Source organism: Saccostrea cucullata, unplaced genomic scaffold (assembly GCF_032062105.1).
Source record: "Saccostrea cucullata isolate Sc308-1 unplaced genomic scaffold, CSIRO_AGI_Scuc_v1 ctg52, whole genome shotgun sequence".
Classification (NCBI taxonomy): Eukaryota; Metazoa; Mollusca; class Bivalvia; order Ostreida; family Ostreidae; genus Saccostrea; species Saccostrea cuccullata.
Window position 1 is genome coordinate 80,691 of NW_026931531.1, and position 11,810 is coordinate 92,500.

The following is an 11,810-nucleotide window of genomic DNA, read 5'->3' on the forward strand; positions in this document are numbered from 1 at the left end:
GTAGAGGACTCAATGCTCATTACATTCATGCCAACAGTTTGCCTGCTTGATGTCCAGGAGTAAAGAAGAAGATTTTTAAAGACTGCAATAATTTTAGTGGTTTTGGCCCCACCCCTCAGGCCCCAGGGGGGCAGGGACCATGAAATTCACAACTTTTTTCCCCTTCACCCATAGATGCTGTATACCAAATTTGGTTGAAATTGGTTCAATGGTTTAAGAGAAGAAGCTGAAAATGTTCAAATGTTAACACACGACGGACGACGACGGACAAAAACGGATAGCAATAGGTCTAATAGGTCACCTGAGTTACTCAGGTGACCTAAAAAGCTAGCTGTCATAAATTCTTGATTAAGTTTATTTAATGTTTATACCCTGGATGAACTGTGAACAAAGTATAAATTTTTTACTAATAATTGGTAAAAAAACATTTATCTGAATGTTTCACTGAAAATAAAAAAAGAGACACATGTACTCAATTTTCTTAAGCAAAACTAAAAAAAATAACAAAATATGGTCCATTTGTGATGACTTCAATTTCAGATTAGTACACAATATTGCACTTAGATTTGTTAGGCATAAGTAATGGATGCCGGGCTTTACAGACATCATTTGGCACCAATGGACTCAGTTACTTTTATACTTTTCTGCACACTGGTTCCTTAGATGTTTGTTGGTGACTTCATGGTACACCATCCATACAGAGGTATACCCCCTCTTCCCTCCGTCGCCCCCTTCCCCCGCCCCGTGGACGAAATATACCATTGGCACGCTCCTCATTCAGTTTCTGTTTGTGTGCTTCATATCTTTCTGCCATACTAGCCAGCTCATCTGGCACAATCTGTCAATGTTAAATGATAATATCTGTGACTTAAACAAACGTGAGCATCATCAAGTTAAAGCTACACTTGCACGTTTATCACTTACATTTCCTTCATGATAACTTATCACGATACTGTACGGGCTTGTTTACTGTGAATGAGTTTTATTTGTGAGAACTTAAATTTCATGTAATAAAATGAGACAGTGTGCTCACAAAATCACTCATGTATCAGTATTCCTAAAGATTATATAAACCAGTAACAACAATTCTTAAAATTTTGTCTCGCTAATTAAGAGTAAATGTCTAAGGTGACAGGATTAATTGGTGATCTATTGTACCTGATTTGCCTCCTCCAGTATCTCAATCAGGTGAGTGGCGGACCTCCAGTCTGAGCGCGTCAACAGAGAGATGGATTTACCCGTCTTACTGAAAATATAAAGTTTATCCAGTCAGTAACACAATCACAATCAATAGGGTCCTTCACTATAAATATTAAACCAAAGATCATTTGCTATTAGAAGATTATGTTGTGTAAATAAAGTTACAATATACTATTTTACACACATTATTAAAATAACAAGAGGCCCATGGGCCACATCGCTCACCTGAGAAGCTTTGACCATTCTGTTCTTTACCAGATTTCACCCTTATTATACATAATGCATCCCCACCCTACCCCACTGATCATAATTTAGACATTTTGAAATCTACACTACCCCATGATCCTTCCATGGGCACATATGTTTCAGCTTTTTTGGCCCAGTGGTTCCTGAGAAGAAGATTTTCAAAGATTTTTCCTATATATTTCTATGTAAAACTTTGATTCCCTATAATGGCCCCGTCCTTCCCCCGGGGGTCATGATTCCTACAATTTAGAATTTACACTACCCCAGAATGCTTCCACATAAGCTTCACTTTTTCTGGCCCAGTGGTTCTTGAGAAGAAAATTTTCAAAGATTTTTCCTATATATTTCTATCAGTGTTGTCAAATCGGTTGAAACTCAGAATCGATTAATCGGTAACATCGGTTGACCCTAACCGACTGATCATCGGCCAATAATCGAATCGGTAACCCTTTGCATAAAATAGGCATTAGAATTTATAACCAGAAGTCTCTGTCGAGACTGTAGCTCTACTGGTTTATACTTAAAACAAAGGATTAGAAATGTAGCAGTTGGGACTTGAAAATTTAAAACAGCAATAAAAAGAAAAATGATCCTTGCCAATCATCAAAATCAAAAACCGATGCACTATTTTATGTATCTTAGTATAGTCTACTTGTGTGCCAAGTTATATTGAAATTGGACCAAAACTGTAGGAGAAGTAGCATTTTGAAAGAATTTCACAGAAATTTCTACTTTTAGTAACCATGGCAACACCATTCATCAAAATCAAAAACCGATGCACAGAATAATGTATCTTAGTGTACTCTACTTGTGTGCCAAGTTATATTGAAATCGGAACAAAACTGTAGCATTTTAAAAGAATTTCACAGAAATTTCTATTTTTAGTAACAACAGCAACACCGTTCATCGAAATCAAAAACTGATGCACAGAATTATGTATCTAGGTGTTATCTATTTGTGTGCCAAGTTATATTGAAATCAGACCAAAACTGTAGGAGGAGTAGCATTTTGAAAGAATTTCACAGAAATTTCTATTTTTAGTAACCACGGCAACACCGTTCATCGAAATCAAAAACCGATGCACAGTATTATGTTTCTTTGTGTAGTCTACTTGTGTGCCAAGATATATTGAAATCAAACCATGACAGAAGGATGAGTACCGTTTTGAAAGAATTTCATAGAAATTTCTATTTTTAGTAACCATGGCAACACCGTTCATAGAAATCAAAAAGCGATGCACAGAATTATGTATCTTAGTATAGTTTACTTGTGTGCCAAGTTATACTGAAATCTAAACAAAACTGTAGGAGGAGTAGCATTTTGAAAGAATTTCAAAGAAATTTCTATTTTTAGTAACAACGGCAACACCGTTCATCGAAATCAAAAACTGATGCATAGAATTATGTATCTAGGTGTTATCTATTTGTGTGCCAAGTTATATTGAAATTGGACCAAAACTGTAGGAGGAGTAGCATTTTGAAAGAATTTCACAGAAATTTCTATTTTTAGTAACCACGGCAACACAGTTCATCGAAATCAAAAACAAGTGCACTATTCTATGTATCTTAGTGTAGTCTACTTGTGTGCCAAGTTATATTGAAATCAGACCAAAACTGTAGAAGGAGTAGCGTTTTAAAGGAATTTCACAAAAAATTCTATTTTTGGTAACCGTGGTAACACCGTTCATCGAAATCAAAAACCAATGCACAGAATTATGTATCTAGGTGTAATCTATCTGTGTGCCAAGTTATATTGAAATCTAAACAAAACTGTAGGAGGAGTAGCATTTTGAAAGAATTTCACAGAAATTTCTATTTTTAGTAACCACGGCAACACCGATCATCGAAATCAAAAACCAATGCACAGATTTATGTATCTTGGTATAGTCTACTTGTGTGCCAAGTTATACTGAAATCAGAACAAAACTGTAGGAGGAGTAGCATTTTGAAAGGATTTCAAAGAAATTTCTATTTTTAGTAACCACGGCAACACCGTTCATCGAAAGCAAAAACCGATGCACAGAATTATGTATCTAAGTGTAGTTTACCTTTGTGTCAAGTTATATTTAAATCGGAACAAAGCTGTAGAAGGAGTAGCATTTTGAAAGAATTTCACAGAAATTTCTATTTTTAGTTACCACGGCAACACCGTTCATTGAAATTAAAAACCGATGCAGAGAATTATGTATCTTGGTATAGTCTACTTGTATGTCAAGTTATATTGAAATTGGACCAAAACTGTAGGAGGAGTAGCATTTTGAAAAATTGTTTACAGACAGACAGACAGACGGACGGACGACGGACGCATGACTATCGCATAAGCTCTTCTGGTCTCTGACCAGTAGAGCTAAAAATTAGAATTTTATTGTTAAATAATGTAAGTAAAGGTGCATTGTACAGATCGGAATTCTAACAAGAGGCCCAGGGGCCACATCGCTCACCTGAGCAATTGGCTAGGAAAAAGCACAAATCAGATAAGAACGAAAGTTTACTGAGGGGGAGGGGCTTGAATTTTAACCCCCAGGGGGTCATGATTTGAACAAAATAGGATCTACACCACCTGAGGATGATTCCCTATAAATATCACTAAGCATGGCTTTGAAGTACTTGAAAAGAAGATTTTAAAAGGTTTCCCTTTATATTCCTATGTAAAACTTTTATTGGCCATTTGGCCCCACCCTACCCCCGGGGGTCATGATTTGAACAAACTTGAATCTACACTACCTGGGGATGATTCCACAGGAGTTTCATCTTTCCTGTCTCAATGGTTCTTGAGAAGATTTTTCCTATATATTCCTATGTAAAACTTCGATCAGCCATTTTGGCCCCACCCTACCCCTGGGGGTCATGATTTGAACAAACTTGAATCTACACAACCTGAGGATGATTCCACATGAGTTTCATCTTTCCTGGCCCAGTGGTTCTTGAGAAAAAGATTTTTAAAGATTTTTCCTATATATTCCCATGTAAAATGTTGATCGGCCATTTTGGCCCCACCCTACTCCTGGGGGTCATGATTTGAACAAACTTGAATCTACACTACCTGAGGATGCTTCCATATAAATATGATCATTTATGGCTTTGTTTTTCTTGAGGAGAAGATTTTTAAAGATTTTTCCTATATATTCCTATGTAAAACTTTGATCGGCCATTTTGGCCCCACCCTACCCCCGGGGGTCATGATTTGAACAAATTTGAATCTACACTACCTGAGGATGATGCCACATGAGTTTCACTTTTTCCTGGCCCAGTGGTTCTGGAGAAGAAGATTTTTAAAGATTTTTCCTATATATTCCTATGTAAAACTTTGAACGGCCATTTTGGCCCCACCCTACCCCTGGGGGTCATGATTTGAACAAACTTGAATCTACACTACCTGAGGATGATGCCACATGAGTTTCATCTTTCGTGGCCCAGTGGTTCTTGAGAAGAAGATTTTTAAAGATTTTCCCCCATATATTCCTATGTAAAACTTTGATCGGCCATTTTGGCCCCACCCTAACCCTGGGGGTCATGATTTGAACAAAATTGAATCTACACTACCTGAGGATGATTCCACACGAGTCTCATCTTTCCTGGCCCAGTGGTTCTTGAGAAGAAGATTTTTTAAAAATGCCATTAATTTTTCTCTAATTCATAATTATCTCCCCTTGGAAAAGGGCTTGGCCCTTCATTTGAACAAACTTGAATCCCCTTTACCCAAGGATACTTTGTAGCAAGTTTGGTTGAAATTGGCCCAGCGGTTTTTGAGAAGAAGATGAAAATGTGAAAAGTTTACAACAACGACAACAACGACGACGACGACAACGACAACAACAGATAACGGACAGATTTTGATCAGAAAAGCTCACTTGAGCCTTTGGCTCAGGTGAGCTAAAAACAGTATATATGCAGTTTGATTAACGATTTCAGTAATACAGATTTTTGCATGATTAGGAATTACTTGGCCTGGGAAAAGTAAGCATTGACAGATCAGGTTTTAATTTACATGATCATCTAAAATGGATATGGAATTAATTTTTTTAAATTGTTAGAAGACATTTAATATTGCAAATTCCTTGTGATTCCGTATGAAATGACAGGTGAATTCCCCCAAATACTGAAAATTAATATATTTTATTTGAACAAGTAGATCAGATTCTTCAGTTTAGAAATACAAATATCGCGCAATCATTATCTTTTGATTTATTTTAAACAGATTTTAAGTACATGTATTCTAAAATAGTAAAGGACAACTGTTGAAAGATATATACTTTGATAACAAGAGCCTGTTCTTGAAATAAAAGTGAGAAAACTGTAAAAAAGATATGTGCTGAAATATACTGATTAATCGATTGTTAAAATCTCCAATCGATTGTCTAAAATCGACAGTCATTCCGACCGATCATCGATTATAAATCGATCATCGTGACAACACTAATTTCTATATAAAACTTTGATTCCCCATTGTGGCCCCGCCCTTCCCCCGAGTGTCATTATTTGAACAAATTTAGAATCTACATTATACCATGATGCTTTCACATAAGTTTCAGCTTTTCTGGCCCAGTGGTTCTTGAGAAGAAGATTTTCAAAGATTTTTCCTATATATTTCTATGTAAAATTTGGATTCCCTCATTGTGGCCCCGCCCTTCCCCTGGGGGTCATGATTTGAACAATTTAGAATCTACACTATACCAGGATGCTTCCACATAAGTTTCAGCTTTTCTGGCCCAGTGGTTCTTGAGAAGAAGATTTTCAAAGATTTTTCCTATATATTTCTATGTAAAACTTTGATTCCCCATTGTGGCCCTGCCCTTCCCCCGGGGGTCATGATTTGAACAATTTAGAATCTACACTATACCAGGATGCTTCCATATAAGTTTCAGCTTTTCTGGCCCAGTGGTTCTTGAGAAGAAGATTTTCAAAGATTTTTCCTATATATTTCTATGTAAAACTTTGATTCCCCATTGTGGCCCCGCCCTTCCCCCGGGGGTCATGATTTGAACAAATTAGAATCTACACTACCCCAGGATGCTTCCACATAAGTTTCAGCTTTACTGGCCCAGTGGTTCTTGAGAAGAAGATTTTTTAATGACCCCACCCTATTTTTGTCTTTTCTTGATTATCTCCCCTTGCGAGGGGATATGTCCCTTCATTTTAACAATTTAAATTTCCCTTTACCCAAGGATGCTTTGTACCAAGTTTGGTCAAAATTGGCCCAGTGGTTCTTGAGAAGAAGTCGAAAATGTGAAAAGTTTACAGACGGACGGACGGACAGACAGACAGACGGACGGACGACGGACAAAATGTGATCAGAAAAGCTCACTTGAGCCTTCGGCTCAGGTGAGCTAAAAAATTGCCACGCCACAGCATGATACGCCCGTCAAAAAATTACAATTTTCTTGAACAGTTTAGCGTGCAAGAAAATCAGGTCAACCTTGATTCTAAGATTTCCATGATTTTTCCATTCCTGAAAATATTTATCCATCCCCTGTGTAGGCATTAATTATAACTAGAACTGTCCAAACGGGACAAAATACCCCCCGCTGGGTTTTTCAGAAGTAAGTTTTTCCATAATAAAGATATGTATCAAAAACAAATTATGAAATTTTTCTTCCAGTGACCTTAAACTTCCCCAAATAACCTTGGGTCAAGGTCATGACACACCCTTGGGTATGGGCAATCTTTCAGTGAAATGAGAACCTACCAAGTTTATCCATAAGAAAGATATGGACCGGACACGAATTATGAAATTTTTCTTCCAGTGACCTTGAACTTCCCCAATTGACCTTGGGTCAAGGTCATGACACACCCTTGGGTCATGGGCAATCTTTGTGTGAAATAAAAACCTACCAAGTTTATCCATAAGAAAGATATGGACCGGACACGAATTATGAAATTTTTCTTCCAGTGACCTTGAACTTCCCCAAATGACCTTGGGTCAAGGTCATGACACACCCTTGGGTCATGGGCAATCTTTGTGTGAAATAAAAACCTACCAAAGTTATCCATAAGAAAGATATGGACCGGACACAAATTATGAAATTTTTCTACCAGTGACCTTGAACTTCCCCAAATGACCTTGGGTCAAGGTCATGACACACCCTTGGGTCATGGGCAATCTTTGTGTGAAATAAGAACCTACCAAGTTTATCTATAAAAGATATGTATCAAACATGATTTATGAAAATTTTCTTCCAGTGACCTTGAACTTTCCCAAATGACCTTGGGTCAAGGTCATGACACACCCTTGGGTCATGGGCAATCTTTGTGTGAAATGAGAACCTACCAAGTTTATCCATAAGAAAGATATGGACCGGACACGAATTATGAAATTTTTCTTCGTGACCTTGAACTTCCCGAATGACCTTGTGTCAAGGTCATGACACACCCTTAGGTCATGAGCAATCTTAGTGTGGAGTAGTAGATTCTAATGTCCCTCTGTAAGAAAGATATGGACCAGACATGATTGCACAGACAGACGGACGGACGGACAGACAGCTAGACGGACAGACGGACAAGGTGATTCCTATATACCCCCCCAAACTTCGTTTGCGGGGGGGGGGGTATTATAAATATTACATCATTGATAGATTTCTATGCTGGTTGTGTTAGACCTTGTCAAATGCCCATAATATTAAACAATATCAAATTAGTCTTAACACCTTAATCTAAACCAAATTAATTTTGAAAAGAAAAGGCTGGCCATCAAATGACATATGCTATAAACTGAACAGCATTTCTTCTGTCTAATCCCCAAAGGATACAGATAAGACTGCTTGATCAGATAGCCTTTCTACACTGAACTCATTAATCTTGTCTACTCATTACTACCAAGAGATGAATGGGTCTGCACTATCTACCATAAAATTTTTTTTTAAACATATAAAATATTCAAAGATTTTTTTTTTGGTTGAGATTTAATGTCCGACAGGTTTTTTTTATGTAATTCATATGGACATACTGATTCCACCACACCCCATAAAATTAGTTTTTAAATTAATGATATTATATAATATCAGATTAATCTATTATGCAATATCAAATTAGTTTTAATTACTTTTCATCAAATTCATTTTAAAACTTAGGTTAGCCAGCAAGAGTTTTTTTTTATCCAACAGGCTTAACCATTTGCCCAATACTCAAGGGATATAGATAGCACCGATGCTCTAGCTGTCAGTTAACTCCTCACACTAAACTCATTAATCTCTCTCTAATTTGACATGCAATTTTCTTTTATCAAAATTCTTCTTGACCAGTGCTTGATAATTACACTCATGGGAGAGGTAGGATTTCTCTAACATACATTATATTTGTTATAGATTGCTGTCAAGTATATGCTTAAAAAAATAAGTATTTTCTTGATTTAACACTTTTTTAATAAGGACAGTGCAATACTCTTACATTATTTGGGATGTGAAAATGAAAAGTAATAAGACACATTTTTAAAACAAGATGTGTTTGTGAAACACTATGCGCCCGGCGGCAACAAAGTTCAAAAAATCTATTTTTAGCATATTGGTCACAGTCAAGGTCACAAGGTCATTGACCATGGTGTCGTTTGAAAGAACTTAATCGGTGGAGTATGCATCCCAAATATAAAGTCCCTATCTCCTATGGTTCAAAAGTTATGGCAAAAAGTGTAAAAAGCTATTTTTAGCATATAGGTCACAGTCAAGGTCACAAGATCATTGACCTTGTCGTCGTTTGAAAGGACTTTATTAGTGAAGTATGCATACCAAATATGAAGTCCCTATCTCCTATGGTTAAAAAGTTATGACAAACAGTGAAAAAAGCTATTTTTAGCATATAGGTCAGTCAAGGTCACAAGGTCATTGACCTTGATGTCATTTGAAAGGACTTTATTAGTGGAGTATGCATACCAAATATGAAGTCCCTATCTCTTATTGTTCAAAAGTTATGGTGAAGGTTAAAGTTGACAACAGACAGACAGACAAACAGACAGGACAAAAACAATATACGCCCGGGATTTATCGATCCGGGCGCATAAAAAATTTCACTTAAATTAAAGGTCACAGTGACCTTGAAATAGGTCGCGACACACCTTCTACGTAAGATGCATAAACTAGCCAAGTTTGATGATTGTAAGTCTTACAGTTTTCTAGTTATGGGCCGGAAAGGATTTTTCCATATTTGGCTATATCTTCTTAATTAAAGGTCAGAGCGACCTACTTTTTGTGCGCGACACACCTTCTACCCAAGATGCATCAGATGACAAAGTTTGATAATCCTAGACCTAATAGTATTAAAGTTATGAGCCGGAAACGAAAAAGCTAACAGACAGACGGACGGACACGAAGCCTATAACATAATACGTCCCGTCTTAAGACAGGCGTATAATATATGGTAAGATTAGTAAGAAATAATTAACTTTAAGCTTTATATGTATCCAATTTTTAAGGCAAAAATTGAATTTTTTTAAAGCTATTCTAGTTGTTGTAGTTCTTGACACTTATTAAAACTACTTATATATAAATAGAAGCAGAGGAAATTTACGCTAAAATACTATATACATGTAAGTAGGAGGTAATTCTTTGAAAGAGATACTAAAAATGACGGTGAATGATAGATCAATCCTACATTATAAGGATTGTCTGTACTCTATTAAGTGTATAAATAAAAACTCCTTATCACAGTGTATTTCTCTGAATTTCTCCTAAATATCACAAACATGAGGAAAAAGCGGTGTTTTTCTTCTATCACAATTCACACTTAAAGTACCCCCGTTATATAATCTTAAACAAGCTACATGTAAAAATTGTATGTAAAAAAATGAAATGGTCAGGAAATTCGTTATATACATGTATTTATGTATCCCTCTCCATCTCCAAAATCATAAATTTTATACATTTGCTTCCATATTAGATCCCTTCATTTATCTATTTTACTGCAAAATTATCATTTATTTGGAAGCATCTTCATGTAATTTGTATTGAATTTACAGTGATCAATTAGCACTTACATTGTACATATGTATGTTAAGTGACATCACTTACCCTGCCCTGCCAGTCCTACCGACTCTATGAACGTACTCCTCCATGTTCCGAGGAAAATCGTAATTAAAAACATGTCTGTCAAAACATAAACACAAATATACATTACAACAGTTGAACATTTAGGTTGGTGGGTATCTCTGTAATATTTGATTATATTATTTAGATTAATAAAGTTAATTGTACTAAAGAGGCCTATGTTTTTGTGACAAAATGGTAAAAATTGGTACAGTGAAGGTAAGTATAAATTTTGACTTACGTAATGTCTTTAACGTCCAGCCCCCTGGAAGCGACATCAGTAGCTACAAGAATCCTAGTGTGTCCCAGCTTAAAATCCTCTAAAGCCTGCTCTCTGTCACACTGTTCTCTATTCATCAGGTAAATCACAAATGATATTATTTTTCTTAACTTAGTTCAACAGAAAGACAATTATATAAAGAACTTGTAGTTTCATATCTTTTGCAAATTCAATATTTAAAATTTTTGTCTTAACTATGAAGTATTGTAAGTGTATGTAACAGAAATATGATACAATGTTACAAGATGATTGTGAAACGCAGCTCATAGCAAAGGATACAGTTGTGTCGCTATAATTTCCTTAGATAATACCGTATAGCGGGTTTTTTTGGCGGGTGTAAAATTTAGCGTTTTGCCTGCTCAAAGGTATGCCAATAATTTTGGCGTAATTTATTTTAGCGAACACAAAGTTTCAGCTCTTTGCAGATGAACATTAAGAAGAGTACAGACTATTTTAGCGATTAAAGTTTTAGCGGCCTCCGATCAAAATGCCAAAACAAGCTAAAATTAGCACCCCGCTAAAATAACCCGCTATAAGGTATATAGTATCAAAGAACATTCATTTAGTGGCTTTTGATTCTTGGAATTACACACCCATGTCATGTCACAGTTTAGGAGATGAGCCTCAGTAAATACTGTGTACATCACCACTTCTGTAGGCGGCAACAGTTGTTTTATACTGATGTAAAATTGTTTTATATTGAGATCCAATGGAACACCTGGCTATGATCTGCTGATGCCTTGGGACATCAATTTGGCTTTTCTAATCTATAAATACAGCTGCACATCTTTATGAAGTGTAAAACCTTCCTTACCTGTCTCCATGAATACACTGACAGTTGATCATCTTCAGAGATAAATCACTGGACAGGTCATCAGCCCTGAAATAGAAACAACATTTTATTAACTTGGGAAAGCTCACTTAAAAAGCTCTCACTTCAAAGAACTTTTAAATACTTTGTTTAAATGCTTTCAAAAACAAAAATTTAAGTAAAAAAAAGAAACAAATTTAACTTACGTTAATTTTTTTCCCACAAAAACCAGAACCTTGTCCTCCTCTTCCATTTCCTCCAAT

General features: G+C 36.1%; 1 protein-coding gene across 1 annotated transcript in view; it reads right to left on the bottom strand.

Annotated features, from left to right (window-relative positions):
* Positions 1-339: 339 nt before the first annotated feature.
* LOC134232875 (probable ATP-dependent RNA helicase DDX43) overlaps positions 340-11,810 on the bottom strand; it is a 20,702-nt gene continuing 9,231 nt past the window's right edge. The window contains exons 15-20 of the mRNA XM_062714849.1: positions 11,754-11,810; positions 11,551-11,616; positions 10,698-10,805; positions 10,442-10,516; positions 1,159-1,246; positions 340-838 (exon numbers count right to left, since the gene is read on the bottom strand). The exon at positions 11,754-11,810 is cut by the window's right edge and continues 14 nt beyond it. Of these exons, the coding sequence (XP_062570833.1) occupies positions 680-838; positions 1,159-1,246; positions 10,442-10,516; positions 10,698-10,805; positions 11,551-11,616; positions 11,754-11,810 (553 nt within the window). The 3' untranslated portion in view covers positions 340-679. The remainder of the gene's footprint in view (positions 839-1,158; positions 1,247-10,441; positions 10,517-10,697; positions 10,806-11,550; positions 11,617-11,753) is intronic.